The sequence below is a fragment of the Panicum virgatum genome, chromosome 9N (genome assembly GCF_016808335.1).
Source record: "Panicum virgatum strain AP13 chromosome 9N, P.virgatum_v5, whole genome shotgun sequence".
Taxonomy (NCBI): domain Eukaryota; kingdom Viridiplantae; phylum Streptophyta; class Magnoliopsida; order Poales; family Poaceae; genus Panicum; species Panicum virgatum.
In genome coordinates, this window is record NC_053153.1 from 30,325,561 (window position 1) to 30,353,484 (window position 27,924).

At 44.5% G+C, this 27,924-nt stretch overlaps 2 protein-coding genes across 4 annotated transcripts; both read left to right on the forward strand.

The window, feature by feature from the left end:
- The first annotated feature begins 5,641 nt into the window (after positions 1-5,641).
- Positions 5,642-14,133, forward strand: LOC120688964 (WAS/WASL-interacting protein family member 3-like). The gene is made up of 7 exons (XM_039971304.1): positions 5,642-5,665; positions 5,783-5,806; positions 5,888-5,900; positions 9,780-10,460; positions 11,389-11,504; positions 13,530-13,628; positions 13,759-14,133. Exons 1-7 carry the CDS (start codon positions 5,642-5,644, stop codon positions 13,888-13,890), a joined length of 1,089 nt encoding a protein of 362 aa, XP_039827238.1. The 3' UTR covers positions 13,891-14,133.
- A 9,326-nt stretch (positions 14,134-23,459) lies between these two features.
- Positions 23,460-27,650, forward strand: LOC120690756 (histone-lysine N-methyltransferase ATXR4-like). 3 transcript variants are annotated; one of them, XM_039973549.1, is made up of 8 exons: positions 23,461-23,700; positions 23,769-23,864; positions 24,619-24,674; positions 24,751-24,877; positions 25,019-25,123; positions 25,453-25,612; positions 27,103-27,174; positions 27,303-27,650. In XM_039973549.1, the coding sequence occupies exons 1-8, from the start codon at positions 23,515-23,517 to the stop codon at positions 27,419-27,421; spliced, it is 921 nt and encodes a 306-aa protein (XP_039829483.1). In that variant the 5' UTR covers positions 23,461-23,514; the 3' UTR covers positions 27,422-27,650. The 3 variants fall into 3 exon arrangements, 1 of the variants encoding a protein (XP_039829483.1); XR_005681920.1 differs by having other exon boundaries at positions 23,460-23,700; positions 25,019-25,612; XR_005681919.1 differs by having other exon boundaries at positions 23,460-23,700; positions 25,019-27,174.
- The last annotated feature ends 274 nt before the right edge of the window (positions 27,651-27,924 follow it).

Here is a 27,924-nt window from a genome sequence, read left to right on the forward strand (position 1 = left end):
TCCATGTCTTATTGTCTTGCTCTCAAATTTTTCTGTTCTGTAATATGTGTGAACATCACTGTTATACCAATAAAATGAAACAATGTGGCAAAGTTGAGCTGATGTAATCACGTTGATTATTTTTTTTTCTGTTGATGCTACCTGTACACATTGTACAAAATCCAGAATAATTTATGAAATTCGATTGGTGAACTGTTCGAGCTTGAATTGCAGTATTATGCGACCACAACTCTATCTTTCGCGGAGGGAGCTCCACAGTCCACACCTCTATTAACCGAAGGCTTCTATTCCTAGCACGCGAGGAGCCGCGCTGCCATCGTAGAAGGGCCGGCCGTGATTCGCCCCTCGCCTCCCTAGCTCCGGCAGCGCCTCCGCCGCTGCCTTCCACCATCGCCATGCTGACTGAGCTTGCTGCCGCCGGAACCACCCTCTCTTTGCCCAAGCCGCCGGCACTGCCCATCGGGGTCTTGCCCTGCTCGGCCGGTGGTGCTCCCGTACCATCTTGTCCTCCGCTGGCTGAACCGCCACCGTTGTCAGGCCGCCACCAATCCCTCCTCTAGGTCTGGTGGTCATGGAGCCGCCCCGCCCTAGCAACCCTAGGATCCTAAGGCCGCTCCGCCCACCTACCACCCCTTCCCCTCCCCCCTCCCTCCCTTGCCTCTAGGTATGGCAATTCCACCTGCAGATGTGGGTATTCGCGAATTTTAGATCCGACGGGTGAGGGTCCGATATTCCAACCGTGGGTGCACCCGCACCCGCAAGGTTTGAGATTTCACCCGCTGGTGGACCCATACCTATCCGAAAACAAAGAAACCCTAGTCCAGTCTGCTTAGGTAAGGCCCAGCCCAACTATCCTAACTATAAAATGAGCACATGAACTTATGGATTTGTTGTTAGTTTGTCTTTATTACTTTGAACTTATGAATTTGTTGTTAGTTATCCCTATTACTTTGAACTTACGGATTTGTTGTTAGTTTTTCCTATTACTTATGAAAATGTGCTGTTTCACATTTTAAATTGATGAATTTGTGTATTTTTATTATATCTGTTGCCACACCCGCGGGTCTGCCTATGGGCGGGTTTTTCACAACCACGCGGGTTTGCCTGCGGGTGGGTTTTCGCCAAACTCACACCCGCATCCGCGGGTGCCATCCCTACTTGTCTCGAGGTAGAAGGTGAGCAGGAGCAGGTGCGGGCACCGCGCACTTTTGCGATGGGTCGAGGGAAAATCGTGCGTGCGATAAATAGACTTTGCCCTATCAACCAGCTGAACCTCGCGCACAAAACACGTAACTAGTAGGTCTATAGTATTGGTCTGAGCCCATTAGATAAGGCCAAATTTCTTCTTTGTTTACACTACTAGTGTACGCTCATTTGTTTCTTCATCGATGGCCCATAGTCAAAAGATGAGATTTTTGCGTATGACAATAAGCAGTTCAGAGCCGATATAGATTAAGTAGGTATTCAAATGCAGGGAAGGAGTTATACCTGTAGTAAGAGTAAAATATATGGACGGTCTTCTAACTTGTCTCGAGGTATCATCTAGATCCCTAAATTTGTCCGAAAGTGTCATTCGCGTCCCTAAACTCTCATGTATATCTGGTCCCTAAACTTGTCTCAATGTGTCATTTCGGTCCTTAAACTCTTAAGGTGATAACAATTAATTGTATTCAAAATGGACTATTTATTAAGCTATTTTTTCAGTCGATTCATTTAGAAATCTTACCACTAAAACCAGTTTAATTCCAAATTTAGCTGCTTATTAATCATACATCATGGGTTGATCTAGATTATCTGATGTCAATGGTGGATATTATAGTTTTCTCGTTTAACTTGGAGATATCAATGCTAATCCTCAATATTTTCTACTAATCATTTATATTTTGCATGGGCTTTGTATAAATTTATTAAGATAATTTATTCTCATTCTCAATAAAAATCAAAATAGCAATTTTATTAAATTTGAAGTAGCAAAAGAATTTTTCATGAACTTAAAGTAGCAAAATATGTATATTAAATAAAAAATAGTATATGGAGAGTTTAGAGATATGCATGTCACTGCGGGACAAGTTTATAGATCTAAAAAATACATTTAAAGATAGGAATATAGATGACACAGCATAACAAGTTTAGGGACCATTACTGTAGTTTACTCCCGTAGCAATATGCAGAAATAGGCAACTACACAGTTAAAGAAGTATGATCCACTAATCTACTATAATACTGAATGATGTACTACAAAAGCTAATAGTAGTAAAGCTGAAGCAAACACATGCTAAGTCCTAGCAGAAACAAGGGCTACGAGACTTCATCTTCCCGGAAGTCTGGTCAGCTTTCGATGGTCTGAATCTCGATCAGCGATGCAGGGCAGAGAGAGACATCAGCAGCCACAAGCGCGTGTGCATGGGGCCGAGAACTGGAGCGGCAGCGCCGCAGCACGCTTGCATGCTCCTTTCTGAAGCCTGTCACACGGGCAATGCAAGGATGCATGCAGTTGGGCGTCCCCGCGCGAACAGAGGGCCGGGTGTGACACGAGATGATGCCCTGCCGCGACGCGAGATGATGCCCTGCCTCTCGCCGCGGAGGACTCTGATCTTCCGATATTGCCTAGCATCATATATCGAGCTGTGTTTCTCACTTACCCGATGTGTAGTACATGGTATGGGCCCATTGATTTTGGGGCCCCGAGGTGGCTGCCCCTCTCGCCCCCCTCCCCCAACCCCAGGGCTGGGATTGCGCACAGCCCTGCGAGACACCGGATAATTTTGATCTTGCTCTCATCTAATTTCTGTATATATAGACGGAACCCACTAAGTGTCATTTATTCTTATTTCTCTGCGACTACATTAAGCAACATCACTTCTATTTTCATTACTGTCAGATTATAAGTGTCCTCTAAAATCCATCCGTCCATGTATCATCCTCTCATCCTCTACTAGCATTAACCATAATGATCATAATCATCCACTAGCATCACCCACAATGATCATAACTCAAATACCACTACTGATGGCTTTTCAACTCATCGTCTGACTTCTCTGCTCCCTTCCCGCAACTATAAAAGATGCACATCCTCTCATAAATTTATTAAAAAATTCTCTCAAATCCCGCAGCAACGTGTGGAGAATCACCTAGTTTCTATATATGAAAGGAGAAGAGTTAGGCACGTGGCTAGCATGGCCACGTCGTCTCCAAAGCCAGGGGCGAAGCCACATTGTCATTAGGGGGGTGCATTAGCACCCCCTAAAAATGAAAAAAAAGTGATCACGCTTAAATTTTCACTCTATTTCCACCCCCCATAATTCAACTTTATGCACTCACGAGGCAAGCGCACCCCCTCTAATTTACTCTAGCTTCGCCACTGTCCAAAGCTGTCGTCCGTTCGATTTCACCCCAAAGGCTGATACGCTCTCCGCTCACTGCTGTGTCCCTTCCGCGTTTCGCTGCCATCCTCTGTCCGTGTTGTCTCCTTTTCACAATGCGTTTTCATCCGTGTCAGTTGTCCACTGCAGAGCGCTCATGAAGCTCTCGCCCTTCTCCTCCCCCCTCTTTCTTGCTTTCATACTTTGACTTCCGCCATGGCTGCTCATCTTCCAAATCCTTGAAGCACGCGCAATTGTCGCCTCGTCTTCCTCGGCTCCGTCGACCTCCGCAGGTGGTTCCCCATCTTCTTCTTCTTTGTGTCGTCCGTGTGAGTCTAGCTCGTTCCCCATCCACCCCATCTCCCCTCTCCTAGTGCACCCAGTCCCGCAACCTCCACCCTACAACTGCCCTCCGAGTGGTTGGCTGCGGTGAGGCCGAGCTCTACCGCGGCTCCCGGCGGCATGGCGGCCGGAGGTCGGCCTCCACCGGTGGGTGTTGGGTATTTTAATGACAACAAATAAATCCGCAAGCGCACGGATACTATTGTATCTTTCACCCGTGAGTATTCAAGGGTATTATAATCCACAAGGAACGTGTGTGCACTAACTTCTAACTGGATCTGATGTAGGCGCGGCCCGATCTTCCAAGAGGTAGGGTAGATTCGATTGGTGGAGTACGTGACGTTGGCGATCCGGCTTCTAATCAGACACGAATTCGAAGCCTACAACCGTTACACCACCACTCCATTGGTTATCAACCAAGTACAACTTGATTGACCTCACCAAGAAGGCTTTCCTACAAGCGAATCGAAGAACACAAGCAAGAAAGGATAAACACGCAATATGAAATTGCAGATGTGTATGAAGCGAAAATCAAATAGGGGTTCAAGAACTCGATTCCAAAGGACTAATCGACACAGTGGAGGAGATCAAGAACGGGGGCCCTGGATCATTATAAAAGGACTTGTCGCCACAGTTATAACAAATCAATCTCAGTTTCACAAGGAAAACTTGATCTAAACAAAACCCTCACCCTAATATGGCGTCGACTACTTAATATATGAGGTTTATGTCGTGGATGACCCCTCTGGAAATGCCCCTATGGGCTCCAAGATGATACACGGGCGAACGGCCCAAAAGATTGTGTCGTGGCAGACTGACAAATTCTGGATGTTTACTTGTTTTGACTATTTCTGTCGACTTCAAATGAATTTCGGCCTCAAACTGGTGCCATTGGAAGCTCCTTGAAATTATCTTTCCATCCATATAAAGAGCATCCAAAACGGACTCTGTGTGCGGCCTGGGCGTCGATTTTGGTGCGGGCTGCTCCTAGACTCCGAGATGGACTCAACTTGAGTTTCTTTGGGCCTCCACCTTGGAGACTCGAACCGAATCAACCTCGGGCCTCCTTCATGACTTGGACACCCTTGCTGGACTCCTCTCTCTTGATGCCATGCACCAATCATGGTCGTATGCATGGGTGTCATGCCCTCATCATCCTCCCCTTCTTGAAGAAAAGCCGTCCTCGACGTCGAGTGTGCTTGAAAGTGATTCTACACAAAACAAAGGAGAGTGGGGTTGCGAAAACAAAAGGAACCAAAATTATTATGAAGAGGGGTGTGAACATGTTTCAAACTGTGGAATGAGTCATCTCGCATTGAAATATCAGCAAGCATGTAGGCTCCTTGATTGGAAGACACAATGTTTGTCAACACCATCCTGCAAAAGATTAGTACCAACAAAAGACAAAGCAGGAATAGATGATTGTATATCCATTAGAATATATTCAATGCAAACAAATTCAGCACTAGCAGGCGTAGGTGGCGACCAGCAATGCTCCCCTTCTTGGGAGTAAACTTGTTTCATGAAAACATAACTAGAGGAAAGTGGAATAATATTTATACTATGGCTGCCCTCAAGTTGATCACAATCTTGCATAACAAAATGAGAATTCAGATTGCTACAAATGTAGACTCGATGTATCATATAATGTCCATTGTTGTTATATTTTCCAATAGCATGATATGTGTGTCTAGAAAACCATGGCAAATTAGCATATTAAACAAGTCTATTTTCCAAACAATTCAGATTACAGAAAACCTCAAATTCAATATAACCCAAAGTATTTAAAGAAGACAATAGTTTGAGCTCATCGTTTGCGCTAGCAATATGAATAACATGATTAATTTCAGCACAAGTGGGTGGTTTTAAAACATGTATAGCAGAAATATTATCACACAAATCATCTTTATCACAAGGAAAATCGAGCAAGTCATCTTATGACAAAGGAAGATCAAGAGAAGGTTAGACTAACAATTGCTCTATAAAAGCATGATTGGTGGAAAAATTCAGCACATCTAGAGAAGTCGCACCATCTGTGAGTGTAGCTTTCCTCTCATTACTTTTGCTCTCATTTTCAGCAAGAGTACTGCATGAATTGTGAGGTGATGGTTCTGAATTTGCAAATGAGGTTGTGAGCTCCTCATTTTGTTTCGCATCATCCTTGTCCTCTTGCGTTTGTTCAGAATCCTGCAAAAGGTTAGTCATAGCAAGAGATACAACAATAGACTGATCCTCTAACTGAAACACCTCATCATAAGAGTTAACTATATGAGAGGGACTAGCAAAAGTTGAGAGGGACTAGCAAAAGTTTATCTCATAATAATTTTCATATCATCCCAAGTTTGAAGTTTATCTAATGGACTTAAGCACTCCCACCAAGTTAAAACAGAAAGTCGCAAAACACTGGCTGTATTTTTTACCTTCCTCCTTGGACACATAAAGCGATTAGCAAATATGTTGTCAATTGCAATTTCCCACTCAATGTACTCATCAGCACAGATGCCATCATAAGTTGGTGGATATGAAGAACCTGTCATTGTTATAAGATAGCAAAAAACAACACAAAAGTATTATCCCTATCAACTAGCAACTACTAGGTCGGAAAGGTGGGAAAGAGGATTGCAATATCTCAAGCGGCTTATCACCGTCTTACAAGTGTTCTTACCAAAGCCAACAGGATGGTACAATCTGTTGTCAAGCTTGAATGTAACAGTTGCAAGATGAACATGTGCTGACAGAAGTATTTGTGGAGCTTTGGGTAGGCACAATATGGTAGCAAGGAATATCAAATTTTCAATTCAGAATTGCAAAACTGAAAAGTAGTCCCAAGATATTCTTCTTTTTTTCTTTTCTTTTTTTTGGTGCGGCTTTTGTTCTTGTTTTTTTTTCAGCACCTTCAGCTTTTTGTTCTTTTATTTTTTTTATAATCTGAACTGCTGCAAAAAAAAACAAGTGCTATAACAACCACCAATTCTGTTCAGAACACTACGACATCAGTATAACACATGTATTTTTAAATTCGTAGCTCCAGTTGATCTGACAGATTAAACTAGACAAAAATCTTGATCTAACCCAACTGGAATCAAGTCAATCGGAGGTCTACAACTCCGGATATAAAAATAATAAATCGCTGTTCAGGTTGTGATATGACACTAGCACAAGACACGTTTTAAACAAGCAACACAATGACACAACGTGGGACTAAAATTTAGAAAAGCAAACTGAACCGAAAAATTGTGGGGCACAAACGGGTTATAGGAAAGTGGAAATAAAATTTTTTAGGACTTTTTGTGAGCTATGGGTGATGAACAAAAACGAATCTAAAGGGGGGGACACGATAATACCTCACGGACAACCAGGAATCTTGATACCACTTGATGTAGGCGTGGCCGATCTTCCGAGAGGTAGGGTAGATTCGATTGGTGGAGTACGTGACATTGGCGATCCGGTTTCTAATCAGACACGAATTCGAAGCCTACAACCGTTATACCACCTCTCCATTGGTTATCAACCAAGTACCTCTCGATTTTGGTGCGGGCTGCTCCTGGACTCCGAGATGGACTCAACTTGAGTTTCTTTAGGCCTCTGTTGACGCTCCTTAGCGCCCCCGATTTATATACCGCAAGCGCACGGTTTCGTGTAGCTTTTCTCTTAGAGTATTCCCCCAAGGTTTATCAATCCACGAAACCAAAGAAACAAGAAACAATCTACTAGCATAGAGATTCCTTTGTGTGAGATGGTGAAAACGAATCTAATCTATTAAAAACACGACAAACACCGAAGGTAGCAAGAGAAAGTTAGAGATAACCAATCTAGATCACCTAGATCATGCATATGTTGTAGTTCCAGCTAGATAAAGTGAAGTAAGATAGATGTGAATCTCAATGAAAAGCCTCTTTAACCCCAAAATCTCCAATCCGATCCCTCGATACCCCACCTACTAAGTGGCAACGGCCTGTCACGACGCCACCCCTTTCAACAAGATACCCTGAAGCAAGTCGAACCCCCTTTGGTAGTTCCGCCATGAACCTCTAACCACCATGACTACAAGATCATGCTAAGTGATCTATCTCGATAATAGATCTAGGATGAAGCGAACCCAAAGAAAAGAACGAAATCGAAAGAGGAGAACATGGTCGCTAAACATTCGGAAACACAAATAACTTCACCATGAATGATAGTACATCACAAGATCACAACCGGGGCCCTACCTTGATCTTGATGATCCTAGCTCCAGAACTCCGACGTGGTCTTCCTTGCAAGGTTCCCACGTCTGCTAGGGCAAACCCTAGACAACTAGCACGACCCTCGGCTCTCCGAGAGGTGTCCCTCTATCTTCTCTACTCCTTGGCGTCGTCTCCCGAATTGATCTATGCGTGAACCTTGGGGAGGGGTCTTTAAATAGCCTCAGGGAACCCTCAGTCAAAGGGGAGGTCGAACCGACCTAAAAAAGGCCTGGGCCGGCCGGCCCAATGAGCCTAGGCCGGCCGGCCTGGCACTTTCCTTCGCCGGCTCGTGCTCAACTTTCTCCCCAAGCCTCCTGGAATCTTCTAGAGTTTATGTCTTTCACGATTGCACCCCTTTAGACGTCGTTATCTTCGAGATTTCTTCGAGGAGAAGGATAGGATGGAAAATCCTTCCTTAAATATCTCTTTGCTTTGCTTAGCCCCGAAGTATCTTGATCTTATCTTATGGGCTTTGTCTTTTGGGCTTCATTGGAGGGTGGATATGCATGAACGGGCCTCTAATCATCATGGCCTTCGATCCTTTATTCGGGCTTTGGCCTTCGTCATTCTTCGTGTCATCGCGTGATCGTGGGCCTCGCCATTTCATGCTCCAAAATTGGTCAAAAACCTGCAAAAACGAAGTACCTCCAAATTCATGCCATTATCAAAGTTAAACAGGGGATAAAATGGATACTTAAGGAGCGCCAACAGCCTCCACCTTGAAGACTCGAACCGAATCAACCTCGGACCTCCTTCATGAGCTGGACTCCTCTCTCTTGATGCCATGCACCAATCATGGTCGTATGCATGGGTGTCATGTCCTCATCAGAGTCGGTCCAAGAACACACCAAGATAAGTGGCAAGGATAGAGAGGATTCCTGAGGTAGTATGAGATGAGTTAAGGTCGATCTCTCGGGCAAAATACTCGCTTCGGGCACCGGCTTACCCCTGAAATGGTCAGGAGACTCCGGCCTATGGCTTTACGCTATATCCGAACGTGGAGAGCTACAAAGAACCAACATGGCTGTCACCACCTGCAGCCTACCACACAGACCGTGGGATATAAGACAAACAAAGGTAACCCTTAGCCTAGACACCACGTCTATGCTACTGATTACTACCATAGTCTAACTACGTTTAGTACCCCGTAGCAAACTACGACACTCTGTATAAATACAGAGCGACAAAGCCGTGAGTAAGAGAACTGATCTCACTCAAAAGTAAGTACTATGCAAGAACAGGAAATAACAAATACCAACTTACTTTACTATGAAAGAAGCCAATATCCGTAGACATACAACTTGGAGAAGAACACTGATAGGCCCGGTGCTTCCCCGAACTACTCCTCATTCTCCTCCTTTATTCTAGCTCAGCGAACTAGCGCGTCTACTTTGCAATGTGTTGAGAGAGGGTGAGGGAGGCCCTTTTTATACTACTTGGAGGTCGGTTCCCGCCAAATGCATATATAGAAGGAGATCAGGTTCCTTGGCAGCTACTCCTTCTTGAAGTGCACTTGGACGGGATGCTGGCCAGGTTTGGCCGACCCCACCTATCATCCTTTTGATCTTATCTTTTGCTGGCTGGCTGACATGTGGATCCTCGTCCTTATCCTCTTGTGCATGTTGTGTGGCGCGCCCGTTTCATTGTAAGTGAGACACAGATCAATATATTTTGTGCATTTCTCCTTGTGTTCACTTGTGGCTTCTCCCGTGTTTCAGTTGTGGGTGCCTAGAGATCACAATTCATCGAAACTTGTGGAACTACTGAGATTTAAAGCCCTGTATCTAAGTTTGGTGATGAAATATTATGAATTGCTGCAGAGGTTGACGGTTGATTTCTTTGACTTAAGGACCGTCAACAGTGGGCGGAGTTCGACCGCGGCTCCCGCCGGTGCCTCGGGCGGAGCTCAGCCTCGACTGTATCCTCCTCGGCCGCGTCTCCTGGCGGCGCGGCAGGCAGAGGACCCCGGTGGCAGCGCTGGACCCCTCGGCGCGGCACGAGGTCGCGTCCTTCTCCGACCTCACGCGTGAGGAGTTCGAGGCGCGCCTCACGGGCATCCGCGCCGGCGGTGGCGTCCAGCAGCTCGTGCGGGGAGCATGCTTTCTGCCGCGCCGGCGTCGGAGGAGGAGGTGGCGTGCCTGCCGGCCAGCTTCGACTAGCGCAAGAAGGGCGCCGTCACCGGCATCAAGATGCAGGGCGCTTGCGGGTCGTGCTGGGTGTTCAGCACGACGGCCGTCGTCGAGGGCGCCAACATCCTCGCCACCGGGAAGCTCCCTGCTCCTCCGTCTCCGGCTCCGCGCATCCCGCCTCCCTACTCCTTCGACTCCCGGCCATGGGGGCTGCCAGGCGCTAGATCCGGCCACGGTGGATCCAAATCCAGTGCCACGGGCCCACAGTCAGGCAGTTTGGTGCGGCAGCCTCTTTGTCGCGGCAGCGACTAGGGCGAGCGGGCGCGGCGGCGGCTCCCCTCCTCCTCCGCCTCCTCCTCCTCCTCCTCCTTCCCCTCTGACCCCTTCCATCGGACTCCAAGGTTAGTCAACCCCCTCCGCCCAGAAACCCAAAATAATTCTTCCCCTTCCGGCGACCATTTCCACCTACAATCTTTTAAAGACTGAAACCTGGTCGCACTCGCGGCCAGGAACGACGTCCACGTCAGCTAAAAAAATAACGGCTGTCGGATCGCGATCCGACGGTCAGGAATAGGTAGGGACGTAAATTTTGCAAAAAAAATCCCGAACTTTGTTAAAATGAATACGGAGTCCACCAATTTAACGGAAAACCCCTCGGACTTTGTGGAACCTTACTTTAAAAAAAACTTGAACGTTTAGTAATCGTGCCGTACTCTGTGAATTTTGTAAAAAAACCCTGGACTTTGTTAAAATAATTATGAAGTCCATCAATTTTATGAAAAACCCCTTGAACTTTTCAATAATCGACCGGTACTCCGTCGATGCCAAATTTACCAAATAACCGAACTTTGTTAAAATGAATACGGAGTCCACCAATTTAACGGAAAACCCCTCGGACTTTGTGCAACCTTACTTTACAAAAAAACCTGAACTTTTAGTAATCGTGCCGTACTCCGTGAATTTTGTAAAAAAACCCTAGACTTTGTTAAAATAATTATGAAGTCCATCAATTTTATGAAAAACCCCTTGAACTTTTCAGTAATTGACCGGTACTCCGTCGACGCCAAATTTATCAAATAACTCCCGCAGTCTACTAATTTTACGAACCCCCCCCCCGAACTTTTTGCAGTTCAATTTCTTAAAATAAACCTGAACTAGAGGGCATATTTCCCCTCCTCCTCCTCCTCCTCCTCCTTCCCCTCTGACCCCTTCCATCGGACTCCAAGGTCAGTCAACCCCCTTCGCCTAGAAACCCAAAATAATTCTTCCCCTTCCGGCGACCATTTCCACCTACAATGGTAACTGAGGATGGAGACTCTTCGTCGACAGGTCAGCGCAAGCTAGGGAAGGTCCGGATCCTGCCTCCTCCTCGTCAGCTAAATCCGAGTGCCATCGACAGGCCATCCGAATGGATTACAAGAATCGAAGAACCCATATGCAGAGAGGTAAGTTCTCCTTAGTTCTCCCTCGTATCTCCATTTTTCTCCATTGATTCGGTTTGCAGCATTAAAATGTAGATTAGCCATCCTTCACTTCACTCAGTTAAAGAAGAAATGATTCCTAACCAAACCCATGAAAATAACGGTCCACCTGCTTTGTTAGGTCCATGATGCTGATTCATCTCATAATCAATCCTAACTGGCGACTTTTCATTGAGTGAGTACTCCACCGTGTGGTAATATAATGACTACTTAGATATCACCTGTACCTTTGTATGGAACTTTGATTTCCAAATAGAAAAAGATTTATGGCTACTCCATGAAACATTAGGTGCATGTAACTATAGCTCATATTCTTGAACAATGCAGCATTGAATGTACACTCTTTCCTGATGACCATGTTCACTCAAAAGATTTTGAAAACAAAAAAAATTCTGAAAGTTTTCTTTCCCTTCCAGGAATCACGCAGTAGGCTGTACCTAAAGAGGAGATTTGTCTACTGAATCATCAATCTGGATCACGTTAGCCACATAGGGTGCATTTGGTTACCTGCATTAGACCCTAACCAGGCTTCAGTAATACAAGTTGGACTTGTTTGGATGGCTGCACAGTTAGCCAGGCTCTAGCAATGCAAAGAGGGCCCGCTGGCCTGGCATAGCTAGTACGTGAAATTCGGCCGCACTAGCTAAGCCAGGCTCCGTCTGCGCCACCCGTGAACTCCACTATCCACTCACCTCCCTTGTCAGTCACTGCCGCGGCCTTTCCCTCACCTCCGCCCACTGCATCCCTTTCGTCTCCGCCTCTGGCCTCCGGCGAGCGCATGCGGCCATCGGAGCACCCGCGTGGAACCACGCCAGACCTCAGTTCTCCTGCACGCATGGCCAGTCACATGATGGATGCGCTCCCGGCAAGTCGGAGCTCGCCCGCCCCGCAAAGCTCGCCTGCGTGACCGGTGGCGATGCATAGCCCACGACGGCCTTCAGTGCGCTGCAGGCTCAGGCCCCATGGCGGCCGGTTGCCCCAGCCTTAGCTGAACTTAGATGAGGCAATGGCGACACAAAGAAATTCCATGAATCAGAACTTCAAATCACCTTTCTCTTGCCTAATTCGATCTGATTCATGGGCGACGCACCTCAAGATCTTGCCGGGGAAATAAACGGTCAACATTACTTGGTGATTTGTTTGATTTGATTTTGATCTTAAAGAGAAGGGCAATCAGAAGCCCTTTTTTCCTTTTTTTTTCTTGTTCATTCTTATTCCTTTTATGCTTCCCAGACTACACCGCCAGAGAGCCCATAGCATGCTTGCAGAAACGGCTGTGCTCATTCACCGCCGGCGCCTCCTTCGCTCATTAGATGGACGGTTGCCAGAGCTGGCGGCCATTGGACCGGCGAGCCTGACTGCTGTGGCAGTGTGGCATTTGTGGAAGGAGTGCTGTAAGCTTACCCTTGAAAAGAGAAGGTGATTTTACCCAGAGCAATGCGTGCAACCAAACAAGAACGATTCTATACAGACTTAGTAGATACATGCAACCAAACATGATGTAGTTGTATTGTACTAGCCTGGCTTACGATCTAAGCCTGACCAAACTAGTACATGAACCAAACAGACGCATAAGCCTCTCGCACCTATATAGGTCACCCATTTTACCTACCTGTTCCACCTCACACTTACCTGAAAAGGCCAGATTGTATACATCCACTAAGCAATCATTGCCCCTAGGTTAATGACGTCTTATTTAGTAGCCCATACCACAGTTTGTCAAATAACATCTGCAGTCTCTTCATTCTAACATGGATACCAATTCCATTCATATTTTTTAATTCAAACAAATGTGGGAGACATCAATGGAAGGTCTAATAAGTTTAACCAAGAAAACTACCCCATCTAATTATCATTATATTTGTGAAAAGAATAGTGGCTCATTGTCTGACAAGGTAAAGTATCCCTACCATGACTTGGCAGGCCGCTTGCTAAAGCTTATCTCGCATTCTCAAAAGTTCTGACAAGTTCTGTTTGCGGCTAACACAGATGGATGAACTTGCTTGCTTTGCTTCTGGTATGCTGGCATTAGGAGCCTCTGGTTATGGTCCGGAAAAATCTGAGCAAATTATGAATCTTGCAAAAGAGGTAAACACTCTAGGCAATCCTCGTTTGATACTGAAGTTTTCAAGTCTTTGCATTTTACTTTGAGATCAAATATGCTTTTCTGCTTGCTGATCGAACTTCTCTTTTTTTTCCCTTTCCATTCATGTCATAGCTTGCTAGGACCTGCTATAATTTCTACCAAACCACTCCCATGAAGTTGTCTGGCGAGAATTATTTTTCCCATGCTGGACAGGTAGTATGGCAACCTGCATTTTTCCTTTTGCCACAGCGGTGTTCATTATAGCACCTGAAGAATCCCTGGATTTTGAACTGCACCACAGCAGCTGCTCTATTATCCATGTTCTTCTTTTGCCACCATCGCTGTTCATTATAGATGTTCTCTGTACATCCAATGCGGCCATCTAATCCCTTTATTTTCGCTGTTCTCTTAGTATTGTAAAATGTGTGACAGATAAAACTACTTTAGAATGATTCTGTACTTCATGCTTAATTTCTTATGTACTATACTCTTCCAATTCTCTTTGCACATGGCATGTCTCCTAGCATCATTACCTGCTCTACCTCTTAACCACGCTTCTAATAACCGGATTGATGCCTAGATTGTTCACAAAGTGATGCCCGTCTTTCAAGTCCGCGCGCGAAAGCACGCGTCATGCTCTAGTTAATGTTGTCAAGTTGATAGCTGCAGGTATAACACTTCTGGCCTCCAGACGCTGAAGAGGACGTCCTGCTGAAATTTTTGTGTTCATTAGTACATATTCACATAATACACATGCATGCATCTATAATATAGATTCTATATCATGAATCTTATCAGGAAGACAAATATTTAGCATCTTGCTAAACCTTTTTCAAGAGATATGGTTGATGAATACCTCAAACATGCTTTCACGTATCGTCTATAAAGGAATTAAAAAAAGTGAACAAAATGGTAGACAAAATGCCTCATTGACTTGTCAAATCACATTCATCTCTTCTATCCATCAAACAAAGACAATTCAAAGTGTTTCTACAATACACCCCGCATAGACTAATAATCAATGGGGCCGGGTCTACCCAGAGAGTGCTTACGTGTGGCCGGAAATCGATGTAGATTGATCGAGGGCAAGCTAGCATCGGTAGTGGTGCGACGGGGAGATCTAGTGAAGCAGAGACGTGGAGAGAAGAGAGGAGGGCCACCACGATCAGATTTGAGAAGATCTATGACCCTGTTGGTTTTCTGCAGCTTTTTTAGCCTCTATCATGTCAAAAGAAATTTACCATTTAGAAGTATAAATAAAATATGTTTAAAGTTTCTTTTTGACAGATGAGTGCTAATTCGGGAATAATCATAGTGTAGAATTTTGTGTTTCTATAGTTCACAATAACCATAGTGTAGAATTTTCACTTTTTTATTTGTTATGCTATATGTAAACAATTAAATGAATTTTCGGATAAAATAGAAAAATATTTTAGTGGCGGGTTAGGGGTTGACCGACTCTAAAATACTCACCCGCCCCTACAAATAATTTTCAAATTTATTTCAAGAATTCATTTAATTCAAAAAAATAGCAGAACACAAAGAAAGTGAAATTTTTACTATAAACCCATTGTGATCTGTAAAACTAGAAAAATATTAAAAACATAAAGTAATTATGAGTGTGGAAACCATAAAGTGTGCCTTGAGTTGTATGAGAGAGAATAGTGAATTAGTTATATAATATGGTTTCACACTCTTAACGATTATATACACTGAAATATGGTTTTGATCTATTTTTAGATTTTACATGTCACAATAGTCTTATGGTAAAAATTTTATTTTTTCATAGGTTTCGCCTCATGTTTTCATTTAAACAAAATTTTAGAATAAAAAAATTATTTTAGGGATAGGTGGGGGCATTGATCCGTCCTTACAAATGATTTTTAGGCGGGTGAACCTGTCAGCCACCCTTGGAAGTGGAGCTGGGACTTCTTAAGTGGTGGGGATCCCCGAGATAAGCAAGCTGCAAAGCTATTAGCTGAATCAAGTGCTGGCAAATCATCGGGCCACCAGCATCATCTCTCCGGCGCTCTCTCTGCCTTATCTCTATCCTCACGCCAGGTTCTGCCCACCTCTCTCTCTCAGTCTCTATCTCCCAGTCATCTCTCTCCTGCTCCCTCGCCGCCTCATCTTCGGGCATCCTATGGTGTCGGCGGCTGGGCGGGCGCACGGCGGTGGAGCCACGACGCGAGTGCATGCCGTGGCCTCCTACAATCATAAGACCCTCACAATCTGCACTTTAGTTCTTTTTCCAACTTTATATAGTTTCTGGGTGCATAGATTTCTACTTTATTTAGGATAAAAATGCATATGAAATATTTAGACTCTAAAAATTTTCTAATCAAATTGATACTTAAAATTGGTCGCTAAGAAGCGACGATAGGGCACGGTGTGGGAGCGGTGCGCACAGTGGGCGTTGTGTGGCAGGCGCGGCGTTGCGGGCGCTGTGGGGTGTGGCGCGGCGAGCGCGGAACAGCACGGTGAGCAGCTGCTACTCAACTGCTGCTGGATGATTTTTTATTTTTTATTCAATATGTAGGGGCGACTCATATCCTTACCTACCCCTAAAAATCCAATTCTAAAGGAGGATGAGGATATAGCCCGCACCTAAAAAATAGATTTTCAGGATGCATTACTGCCCTGCAAAACACACTTTTAGCTATGAAAAGCCGAGGCGGGTACCGCATCTACCCGCCCCACCCTAAAGAATTTGTTTTCAATTGCCCCTACAAACAGTTTACTTAGACCGACTCCAACAACAATGTGCATTTTTAATAAGCAAATTAAACTTTGCCTCACTTATACGGTATTTTGCCTTTCCTTCTCACGACTCCATCTCCAACAGCAAATGCATCTCGGGCAAAGAGAAGAAAACAGACCCCTCCATCAAAAGCATAGGAGGAGAGAGGTGAGTCATTAGAGAGGTGAGTCAAAATGCATGCTCATTTGCATCATCTGTTAGAAGAGGAATCGGTAATGCACAGTACAGCTCCGAAATGCATATATGTGTTTGACTTCTCTGTTGAAGTCAGCCTTAGTAGTGGAGCACGTTGAACATTAGTAGTATCGCCATTACGTATCGCAGGCTTGGGGTATATTTACTCCTGATGGGCCTATCAGAAAGAGTCGTCAAGGATGGAAGAAAGAAGCCTCGGTGTGACCATAGAGTTCACCTCTATTTATACTAACATTAGCAAGCCTTGATTACTTTTGTAAAGGCGTATCTCTTGAATATGGATATAGAACTAACTAATGATCAGAACTGGCAAATTCCATTTATGGAATTTTCATACCTGTCACCCAAACTAGAATCCATTGAAATTCCCGATGCTACATGAGTTTCCAATTACATACGCATAGAAATATATACCTCCTTTCTTTTCTTCTCTTCTTGTACTAAAAATATTAATTATCTCTATTTTTATTTTTAAAGAGTTTTTTTTAGATTACACAGTACAACTGAGACACCCACAAAGCATACACTCATATCTCTATAAACACACATAGGTAAATTATATCCCTATGAGCATCTTCGAAGACCGAGCCGGCAAATTCTCAAGATTGACGAAGTCACCATAGGCACCTCGCTGTCGACGGAAATGTCGCCTACCACTGAATGCACAACACCGTTAAATTCCAGAACCATCTCTATGAACACACATAGGTAAATCATATCCCTATGAGCATCTTCGAAGACTGAGCTGGCAAATTCTCAAGACTGACGAAGTCACCATAGGCGCCTCGCTGTTGACGGGAATGTCGCCTACCACTGAATGCACAACACCGTTAAATTTCAAAACATTCTCTCTCTCAGGAGGAGTCAAATCCAGGACCTCAGATGCTACCGAGACTCTTGTAACCATTAGCCTCCGGGCCCTTTCACAGTCTTTTGAGTTTTAGTGTGCCATGTGCCATTGACTAGTCGACTGGACAATGATGGGTTTGAAATTATGCAGAATTATCACTTAGCTAGTAAAATCTGAAAATACTGAAATCATAATTATAAAGAATGAAATTATGGATTGACACGTATGAATAGGCTATTACATTTTTAATTATAATAACCCGCCACCCATTTCCCAGCCGTATTTTTTACCTTTTCCATTTCCCCCCGGAGCATCTGCCCCATCCACCCCCAAACACATTGTTCTCGTGTCTCTCTCCCCGACGCATCTCTCGTCTCTCTCCCTCTCCCCCGATGCATCTCTCCCGTGGCCGGTGTGTCACAATCGTGACCGCCGGCGATTGCTGCCGATGTGAGAGAACGAGAGGTATCGGATCCAACTCCGGGCAGGCGATGACCCTGACCCTGGAGGAGTTTCTATTTTTTGTTTTCAGATACACAATAGTGTTCATCCGGTTCCTCCCGTCCGCTTTATCCCGAGTTCGGGTTACACAAAAGCTGAGCCCACCGGCCAGCGAGATAACACTAAGAATACGTTAACGACATTACAAAGCGTAAACACCGTCGACGCCGACTTCACTGTCTTGACGCGTCAGCCGGCATGACATTTCCCGCTGCTCAAGAAGTTGCTTGATCGTCAGACATCACGCCTGAAAAACTCTCCTGGAGGACATACCAATCTTCCCACGTAGCCATGTGTGCTGGAAGCTTCGCCCATCGGATCAACGCCTGTGGAACTGCCTTTGTTGCCCTTCTTGACCAACCAGCGCTCGAGAAAAGCTTCTGGGTACAGCTCTTTGACATCCAGTTCTGCAACTTTAGGAAGATCAGAGAAAACAGGTGTATAATTAGGCAAAAATGGTTTCAGTTGGGACACATGGAAGACTGGGTGAAGTTGACTACTGGCCGGCAAATCCAACTGATATGCTGCCCGGCCAATCCTGTGTGTTATTTTATATAGTCCAAAGTACTTAAAGGACAGCTTAGGGAATGGTCTGTTTACTAGAGAGGACTGAGCATATGGCTGCAACTTGAGGAGTACCATCTCTCCCACCTAATATTCTCTATCCACCCTGTTCTTATCAACAGCCATCTTCATTTTGTTTTGGGCCTTGGCCAGATGTTCCTTCAACACCCTTGTTTGAGTTTGAATAGTCTGCACCATTTCATGGACTGAATCCCCAGAACCAGGAGTAGATTGCATATAGCCATTGTTGGGGTCATATCCATATAGAGCATAAAAGGGAGAACACCCTAATGAGGTATGGAAAGAGGTATTGTACCAGTATTCTGCTTGTGACAGCATCTGCTTCCACTGCTTAGGGTCATCATACACCACACAACGCAAGTACATCTCCAAGCACTGGTTAACCCTCTCGGTTTGACCATCGGTCTGTGGGTGATAGGCCGAGCTGAACAGCAATTGGGTACCCATGAGTCTGAACAACTCCTTCCAAATTGCACTGGTGAATATCTTATCCCTATCTGAGACAATGGTTTGAGGTAAACCATGTAACTTAATCACATTGTCAAACACAGCTCTTGCAACTATAGCAGCAGTGTAGGGGTGCTTTAGAGGGATGAAGTGAGCATATTTTGTAAATCTATCCACCATGACCAAAATGACACTATATCCATCCGACTTTGGAAGGCCCTCCACAAAATCCATAGATAGGTCCTGCCAAGCCCCCTGAGGAATGGGAAGAGGTTGAAGCAGACCTGCTGGATGGGAATTCAGATGTTTTGCTTGCTGACAAATCTGGCATTGCTTCACAAACTCCTCTACAGCTTGTTTCAAACCCCTCCAATGAAAGAGCCTCTTAATACGATGGTAGGATGCCTGAACTCCAGAATGACCTCCTATAGCACTGGAGTGAAAAGCAGCAATTATCTTTGTTTGCATGGCAAAGTTATTGGCCACCCATAACTTGCCTTTGAATCTGATCAGACCTCTGTCCAAGGTAAAGCCCTGACTGTTGGGACTGTGAACAGCCAGCTCAGTCAGAAGTTGTTGGGCAGCAACATCAGTTGCATATGAATTCAGCAATTCTTGGATCCAGGTAGGTTGTAATATGGACACAGCTTGGAGAGCAAGGAGATGTCCAACTCGGGACAATGCATCAGCAGCTGTATTATCTGTCCCTTTTTTATACACCACTCAGAATTGGAGACCCATCAGTCTATTCATTGCTTTCCTCTGCATGTTTGAATGCAAATTTTGTTTAGTCAAATATGTGAGACTTTTGTGATCAGTACGAATGATGAACTCTTGATGCTGCAGGTATGATCTCCACCTTTCTACTGCCATAATGAGAGCCAAAAATTCTTTTTCATAAATAGACAAAGATTTGTGCTGTTGCGATAGGGCTTTGCTCAAATAAGCCATAGGCTAACCATGTTGCATCAGGACATCCCCTATCCCAATATCAGAAGCATCAGTCTCTATAATGAACTGCTCTGCAAAATTTGGTAAAGCCAGTATAGGAGTAGTAGTCATAGCTTGCTTGAGCTGGTCAAAAGCCACTTGGGCTGTTGCTAACCACTGGAATTGCTTCTTCCTTAATAATTGTGTCAAAGGATATGCAATAAGGCCATAATGATGGACAAACTTCCTATAGTAGCCAGTGAGGCCTAAGAACCCTCTTAACTCAGTAACAGTGGCAGGGACTGGCCATTTGATCATAGCTTCTATTTTTGTAGGATCAGTAGCCACACTAGCATCAGAGATTATGTGACCCAAGTACTCAAGCTGAGTCTGAGCAAAAGAACATTTGCTTGCTTTCATGTATAACTTGTGTTCTCTCAGTTTCTCCAAAACCAATTGCAAATGGTGCAAATGTGTGTCAAAATCAGGGCTATAGATCAAGATATCATCTAAGAAAACCATAACAAATTTCCTCAAGAAAGGTGCCAACATCTCATTCATGATGCATTGGAAGGTGGCTGGTGCATTAGTAAGCCCAAATGGCATTACCTTGAATTGATAGTGGCCTTGATGGGTCTTGAAAGCCGTTTTATATTCATCTTCAAGTTTCATCCTGGCCTGATGATAACTAGACCTCATATCTAACTTAGTGAAATACTTGGTACCAGCTAATTCATCCAAAATCTCATCTATGATTGGCATGGAAAATCTGTTCTTCACAGTGGTTGCATTCAGCTTCCTATAATCCACACAGAAACGCTAGGACCCATCCTTTTTAAGCACCAATAAGACAGAACTAGCAAAAGGGCTACAACTTCTAGTAATTAAACCAGCAGTGAGCAACTGTTGAACTTGTTTTTTCTATTTCATCCTTTTGATGGGGAGGGTACTTGTAAGGTCTGGAATTAACAGGAGCAGCACCTGGGAGAAGCGGGATGTGATGGTCATAGAAACGAGAAGGTGGTAACTGTTGGGGATCCTGAAACACATCCTGATACTGCTGCAGAATTTGTTGAACAATTGTTTGATGAGCTATGGGAGGAGGCTCGGGAATAGCTTCAACTACTGCAATAGCCCAAATATCATTTCCAATGGCCCATTTTCTCACTTTTTGGACTGAAATCTCCTTAATGGTAGCAGCAGGAGACTGAACTCCCTGTAGAAGAACAGACTTGCCCTTGGACTGAAATTGCAGGGTCTTAGCAGCCCAGTCACATGTCATGGGACTATTCTGTTGGAGCCAGTCATAGCCCAAAATGGCATCATAGGCAGGCATGTCTAATACTTTCATAGCAGTAGTGATTGTATGGCCATTGCACCACCACTCAAAATTTGGAACTCACTCATCAGTGATCACACAATCCCCATTTTCTAACCTTACTTGCCGTGGAGACATTGGCACAGTGGAGATACCCAGCATTTGAACAAAAGCTTTACTGATAAAACTATGAGAGCTGCCACTGTCCACTAGAATCAATAGAACCTTGTTTTGAACCAGAGCCCTCAGCTTCATGGGCTACCCTTGTTCTGTTCCTGCCAAAGCATTTAAGGATAACTGACAGAAATCAGAAGCTAAAGCATCTTCAACAGCAAGTTGGTTAAGCACTTCTTCTGTCAGTACCACATTCAAATCATTCAAAGCCAAAGCATTAAGTTGAGGTTGAGGTCTTTTTGTACAAGACTTGAGATGATTTGCATCAAATGGCTCACTGCAGTAAAAACATAACCCATTGGCTTTTAAATAGTCTCTAGTTTGCCTTTCCTTTCACAAAGGACTAGTATGAGCTCCCCCTTTCTGATCTTGTTTCAAAGTAGGAGTACTGGTCTTTACCTTGCCTTCACTTCTACCCCCATCTAGTTTTGCTTTTATCCACTATCTGTTGCTGAATTTTGACTAATAGCATAGCTCTCTCCACTGTTTCAGGCACCTGAGATTGTACCACATTACTGAGTTCAGGTTTCAATCCCTTCAGGAACTGTGCAGTAAAGAACATCTCTCCCAGAGCACTATTGTGCATAGTCAACTGATATTGGAGATCCTCAAAATTGGATATGTAGTCATCCAAGGTAGAGTGTTGCTGTAAATCTAGCAACTGTTTCAGTGATTCTCTGTAATCATTGGACTCAAACTTCTTCTCTACTGCTGCAATGAAGGTTGTCCAATCTCCCAAACCAGACTGCAACTTGTAAACCTTCAGCCACTTAGCAGCTTTCTCCTCCATGTGCATGGTTGCAATGGTTGGCCACATTGTTTCAGGCAGATTGAACAGCTTGAAATAATCCTCACACTTATCTTTCCAGATACCGGGATTAATCCCCTCAAAACTAGGGAACTGCATCTTAGGCATGAATGTTCTCCGATGGTTATGGTCGAATGTGCCACCCTTGTCTCTGTGAGATGCTCGGTGTGGAGGTACATCAGCCCTACTTGCGCCTGGTCCTGTAGTCCCTGATGGGTGGTGCCTATGCTGTGTTAACCCTGCATCCTCAGTGCTCTCACTAGATGCTGGACTTGGTGGTCGCTCTTGGCGAGTTCTCATCTGGTGTAAGGTCAATTGGGCCACGGCGTTACCAGTGATTTCCATTTGTTTGGCCAGGATTTGTTGATCCAGTAACATCTGTTCCATCAACTTAGTGGAGACATCAAATTGGGTTTCCATGTGCTGCTGACGGTGCTCGACAGCACCGACCTTGGCGAACAACACATCCAGACTATCCATAACACTATCCCAATGGGCGTCATCAAATCTAGCACGCTCCTCCATGTAGGTGTGTAGGATTTGGGTTTGGGCAGAAGGCTTAGGGGGCGCCGTGGTGACTACTCCGGAAGTAAGAGACGCAGATTTGACTTGAGATTACCTAGAGAGGCGCGAATCGCGGCAGCAAACCGACGGAATGTTGTAGTCGAGCACCGGAACCCACGAGCAGACGTCGAAGTGTTCGACGCCGCGCCTGGTGTAGCAGATCCTCTTTCTCAGCGGTGAGAGGTCGAGCCGGGAGCATAGGAACTCGTAGAACAAGGCCAGATCCCGCAGCTAAGGACCTAAGCGGTGCAGAAAATATGTGGTCGACGGCGCTGTCCGGCTAACTGTCGATATGCGAGTACGCCAGATTCGGAGTGAATCGCGGCGGAGCGGGCTGATGTCGCCGAGGAGGCAAATCAACCAACACGGGATCACGGGGAGGAGATAGCAGAGGCGTACTGAGGACTTCTGAATCTGATACCACTTGTCACACTCGTGACCGCCGGCGATCGCCGCCGATGTGAGAAAGAGAGGGATCGGATCCAACTCCGGACAGGCGATGACCCTGACCCGGGAAGTAATTAATCGATGATTGGATACAGTGATGCTACAATAACCATCATCTAATCAGCGGTCAAATGCCTCATTAAATTCTTCGGAGTTCATAGCGTAGAGATTCTAGAGTTGATTTTGTAAATGAGTTTTATTTAGTACCGTAATTAGCAGTTAAAATTTCCTAGCACTTCTCAGCGCGGCCATGATGGGCCGTATCTCTTCGCCACACTCTCTTGCATCTTCTTCCCGGCACACGGTTCATGCTCCTCCGCCGCCGCCTCCTCTCCACCGCGGCGGCCGCCGCCCGCGGCCCGCCGCCGATCCGCGTGGACCTGGCGGAGTCCGCCGGCCGCGGCGTCTTCGCCACCCGCCCGGTCCCCGCCGGCGAGCTACTCCACTCCGCGCAGCCCCTCGTCTGCCACCCCTCTCCATCGCTGCTCCACGAGGTGACCGCTCCTCCCCGCCCATTGTCCCTCACTGCCCTTGGAATTAACTTGACTTGTTCTGGGCTCAGGTGTGCTACAGCTGCCTCAGGAGGAAGCCCGGGGAGGGGCGTGTCTCGAGCGGGGGCTACTACTTCTGCAGCGACGCTTGCAGGGAGCAGGCCAAGGTGATGATTTTCCGCCCATTTCCTTAGTGATTCTTGCATAGTTGCGTGTGGTTCGTCTCGGTGCATAAACTTATGATGTTTACTCTGGCCTCTTCGCCTAGTTGTTAGTGGCGAGTGCAATCTGTTCTGTCTACAAGTGTTTTACATTCAGTAGTTCTTATTGTAATAGTGTGTTCATGCACTAGGCAGTGTGTATTTCTAGTTAGGTGTTGTGGTTTGTAGAAATGCGATGCAGGTTCTAGCTTATTCTTGTGGATCATTGAATGATACATGTTGGTATTGCTTTACATGTCAGAAAGATTCAATAGCACTGCTTTTTTGCCTTACTCACTCCTCAAAGGAAAAAAAAGGAACAATGTTCTTATGGAAGCAATTAGATAGGAGCGCTGGGAAACTAGCTATCAATGGGCTTGAACCATGACCTTCGTTTCTTTTGGGTTTCATCAGTGGCGCAGGTAGGATTGCGGATTAGGGGGGCTGAATCAATGGAGTTAGAGATTGAGATGGATTTTTAATGGTGAATTAATGTTTTTGCTACAGTATTTTGAGTGTAATTATTTGCTTTAGGGGGGCTGGAGCCCCCCCCCAGCCCCCCCTGTGCATCCGCCGCTGGGTTTCATCTATAGCCTACCCCAACTTGCTTGGGAAAAAAAGGCTATGTTGTTGTTGTTGTTGTTGTTGTTGTTATTGTGTTCTTATGGAAGCAATTGAGGCTTCATTTTGCTAAAAAGATGTGTGATGTCCAACAATTTAGGGGTTCCATGATGTTGATAAGAACGCGGATTGGTCTTCATTCGATGATCACTGCAGGTATGCTGTTACTCTACCTTTCATATTTCTGCAGATCTGCACCTCATGACTTCATTTTGTGTTTTTTGTTCTGAAGTTCACGTGGTCTGAAATATCCATACATGGCCAAGCGGCTTGCTTGCATGGTAATATCAGGAGCTGCTAATGCGGATTGTCTTAACATACTTCAGCCAGCCCGCTTGCACCAGGGGACGCTCATCGAGGTAGTGGCTGCTTAGCTTCCATCATCCCCACCTCATTGTCGGTTAATAATTTTCATTGCACCATAATCACATAAAATTCACTTGGTCTTAATCTACATTGTTATTTGGTCGTATGATTATCGAAGCAATGGAATATTACAGATGGAGGAGGAGTTCGAGTTGTTGGAGTCCACTTTTAGGAAAGCTGGGTTTCAGGAAGAAGTCACAAGCTGTATCCTTGAATCTTATTTTACTTCCTTCTGTAGTGTCATGAATGTTTACAACCAAGTGTTCATAATTTTTGGTTTTCTCCATATGGTTTCTCTCAATCCGTTTCAAATTTGGTTTTCCTGTAATCAACAACAACAACAACAACAACATAGCCTTTTGTCCCAAGCGAGTTGGGGTAGGCTAGAGATGAAACCCAAAAGACACAAAGGTCATGGTTCAGGCACATTGATAGCTAGTCTCCAAGCGCTCCTATCCAAAGCTAACTCCTCAGAGATATCCCAATCTTTAAGGTCTCTCTTAACCGACTCCTCCCAAATCAGTTTAGGTCTACCTCTACCCCTCTTTACCTTATCAACACGCTTTAGCACCCCACTTTGGCAAGGATACGCATAAATGCATTTCGCATTGAACTGGTTGCAAGCTCATATGAGGATCTTCTATCCTCAGCAGCAGCCTCTGTATCATGTGATGCATCTGTTGGCAATGCAGTTTATATGCTTCCCTCGTTCTATAACCATGACTGTGGTATGCTCTTCTCCTACTCATTTTGGAATAAGTGCAATATCTATCATATTCTTATTATGATTTTGTTTTGCTAACAGCGATTCAGTCGATAGGCTGCCAAACCAAATTTTAGGATTTGTCGCTGCCCTTTTTTGGTAGTATAGTGCTTGTTGACTGTACTGTTTAACATCTCTTTACTATATCAGTGGTCTATAGCATCCAATAGCAGATGTCTTTGCTAAACTATTATCAGTGAAAAGCCACTTTTTACATTTTTTTATGTATACGGCTATATGGGTAATATTATGGTGAAAATATAAGTAAAATGTTTCATCCAATGGCAGCAATTTTGAAGCTGCTGAATATAACCTGTTTTTCCTTTCAAGACCGAAGGTATTGGCCCTGCTTTTTAAAGAAAGCAAAAGCATAGGTTGCTGTGGTTACCAGTTTTACAGACCAAGAAAAAACTGGTTCTTATAAGAAGCAACCAGAAATCTTACCATCTTTATCAAACTAATTAACTTTCCTGCGTAGATCGACCTTAACTCCAAAAGAGCGACTACAGTCTACACATCCTCGGTTTTGGCAACATAGTCTATAATCACAACCACTCAGTTCTAGGTATCAAAAAGAAAAAAAAAAGAAAAGAAATGGTCCAGCTAGAGTTCTAGACTCAGATAGTGCGACTACTCTAGCCATTATCTGTGAGCCTCCCATTGTTTCTTCATGCTTCTTTCTGATTTTCTCCATTAATGCATCTATTTTGCATTGGTCTTCATGCTTCCACAAAGCTCTCCATCACTGCATAAACTATAAGACCCTGTGAACACAAGTGTTAGGGGAGGAAATAACTTTGTTTTGGCACACCAGCTCGTTTCTGGTGAGCCAATATGTCCAGAAAACACAACCCATCAAGATCATAGTTCCTTTTTTTTTGTTATTTTCTTTTTGCTTCCACCCTGGTCAGAGAATTTGATAGTGAAATCAGATAGATGCATTGGACAGCTCTGCCATTGGAGCACGTCTATGCACCAAACGTATCATGCTATTAGGCAGATGAACATTATATGGTCTGCACTTGCAGCAACACCTCATAATATGCACCATTCGCTCCCCTTCCGTTCCTTTTCTGTTAGCTGGTCTACGGGTTGTATTCTGACTTGATGAAAAAGCCACAAGAAGTTTTTGATCTTTAGAGGGATAGGAGAGGACCACATATCAAGCATATCTATTTAGATCTCTAACTCCAGAAAATTCAATCTGTTTGTATGAATAGGAAGTTCTCAGCTTTCCATATTTCTTTATGTTCCATCTCACTGTATCTTTGTCTTCTGTCAAATGCACAGTGTTTCTCTATGTTAGTTGTTGAGGTCCAAAATTCCTCTTAAACTCCAGGTTGACAACTCTGATATATAAATCTTTAATCTTGCTTAAATGTATCTTTCCGCATAAACCTGTTATCCCTTCTGAATCGAAATCCAAATATTTACCTTCTCTGCATTGACTCTCAGATCCAAATACTCACATAGTTTGGTTGGAAAACGTGGATGCTAAATTGAAGGCCCTCCGTGACATTGAAGAAGGTATGGAGAAATGCAGTGATACCTATACAGTAGTTCTGTTAACAATGGCAATCCTTGCACGCAGTCATCAAAAACAAAAATAAAAGGTTCCAAAGCCATTAAAATTGTTAATGTTGCATCTGTTGTAGGAGAGGAGCTGCGCATCTGCTACATCGATACTAGCATGGATGTCAATGCTCGGCAGAAGATTCTTGCTGACGGATTTGGCTTTGAGTGCCACTGCCTTCGGTGCTTGTCTGGAGATTAGACATGTTTCACCTCTAGAGTCTTCCTTAGCATGATGAATTGCCATGTAGACTGGTTCGTTAAGCAGTTTGAGGTCCATGGCCTTAAGCACTATCCTGCAGAGCTGCGGTCCTCTGTACATTAGCTAATGCTGCTCTGAATTTTTGACGGTTAGGAGTAAGCATTACTTTGGTTACTACAAGCCCAGCAATTTGATTTATTTACTTAAAAGAGCTGAATGTTGTGGTCACTGTTTTTAGCCTCTTTTCCAGACGTCTTATCACGAGGTCAATTTTTCAGTCCTTCGGTATTAGAAATATAAAAATGTTTAAATCATTAGAACATCGGAGAGCTTTCTAATTTATACTTGCATTGCAGTATCATTATATTACCAAAGTGAGCTAGTGTTTATGGCACAAAAAGTTATGAGCTTTTGATGATCTGGTTTGATTTATGGGCGGTTCATTGGTGCCTCCATACCTATCCCACAGAAGAACTGCTCAATTATTTTCATAATAAACAGGA

Bases quoted from the DNA above. Each gene is read 5' to 3' on its own strand.
- LOC120688964 (XM_039971304.1), top strand. From the start codon at position 5,642: ATGACAAAGGAAGATCAAGAGAAG. The intron at 5,666-5,782 runs GTTAGACTAACA...TCTCATTTTCAG, and splicing joins CAAAGGAAGATCAAGAGAAG to CAAGAGTACTGCATGAATTG. The intron at 11,505-13,529 runs GTAAGTTCTCCT...CGGCTAACACAG, and splicing joins AAGAACCCATATGCAGAGAG to ATGGATGAACTTGCTTGCTT.
- LOC120690756 (XM_039973549.1), top strand. From the start codon at position 23,515: ATGCTCCTCCGCCGCCGCCTCCTCTCCACCGCGGCGGCCGCCGCCCGC. The intron at 24,675-24,750 runs GTATGCTGTTAC...TTTGTTCTGAAG, and splicing joins TCATTCGATGATCACTGCAG to TTCACGTGGTCTGAAATATC. The intron at 27,175-27,302 runs GTATGGAGAAAT...CATCTGTTGTAG, and splicing joins CCTCCGTGACATTGAAGAAG to GAGAGGAGCTGCGCATCTGC.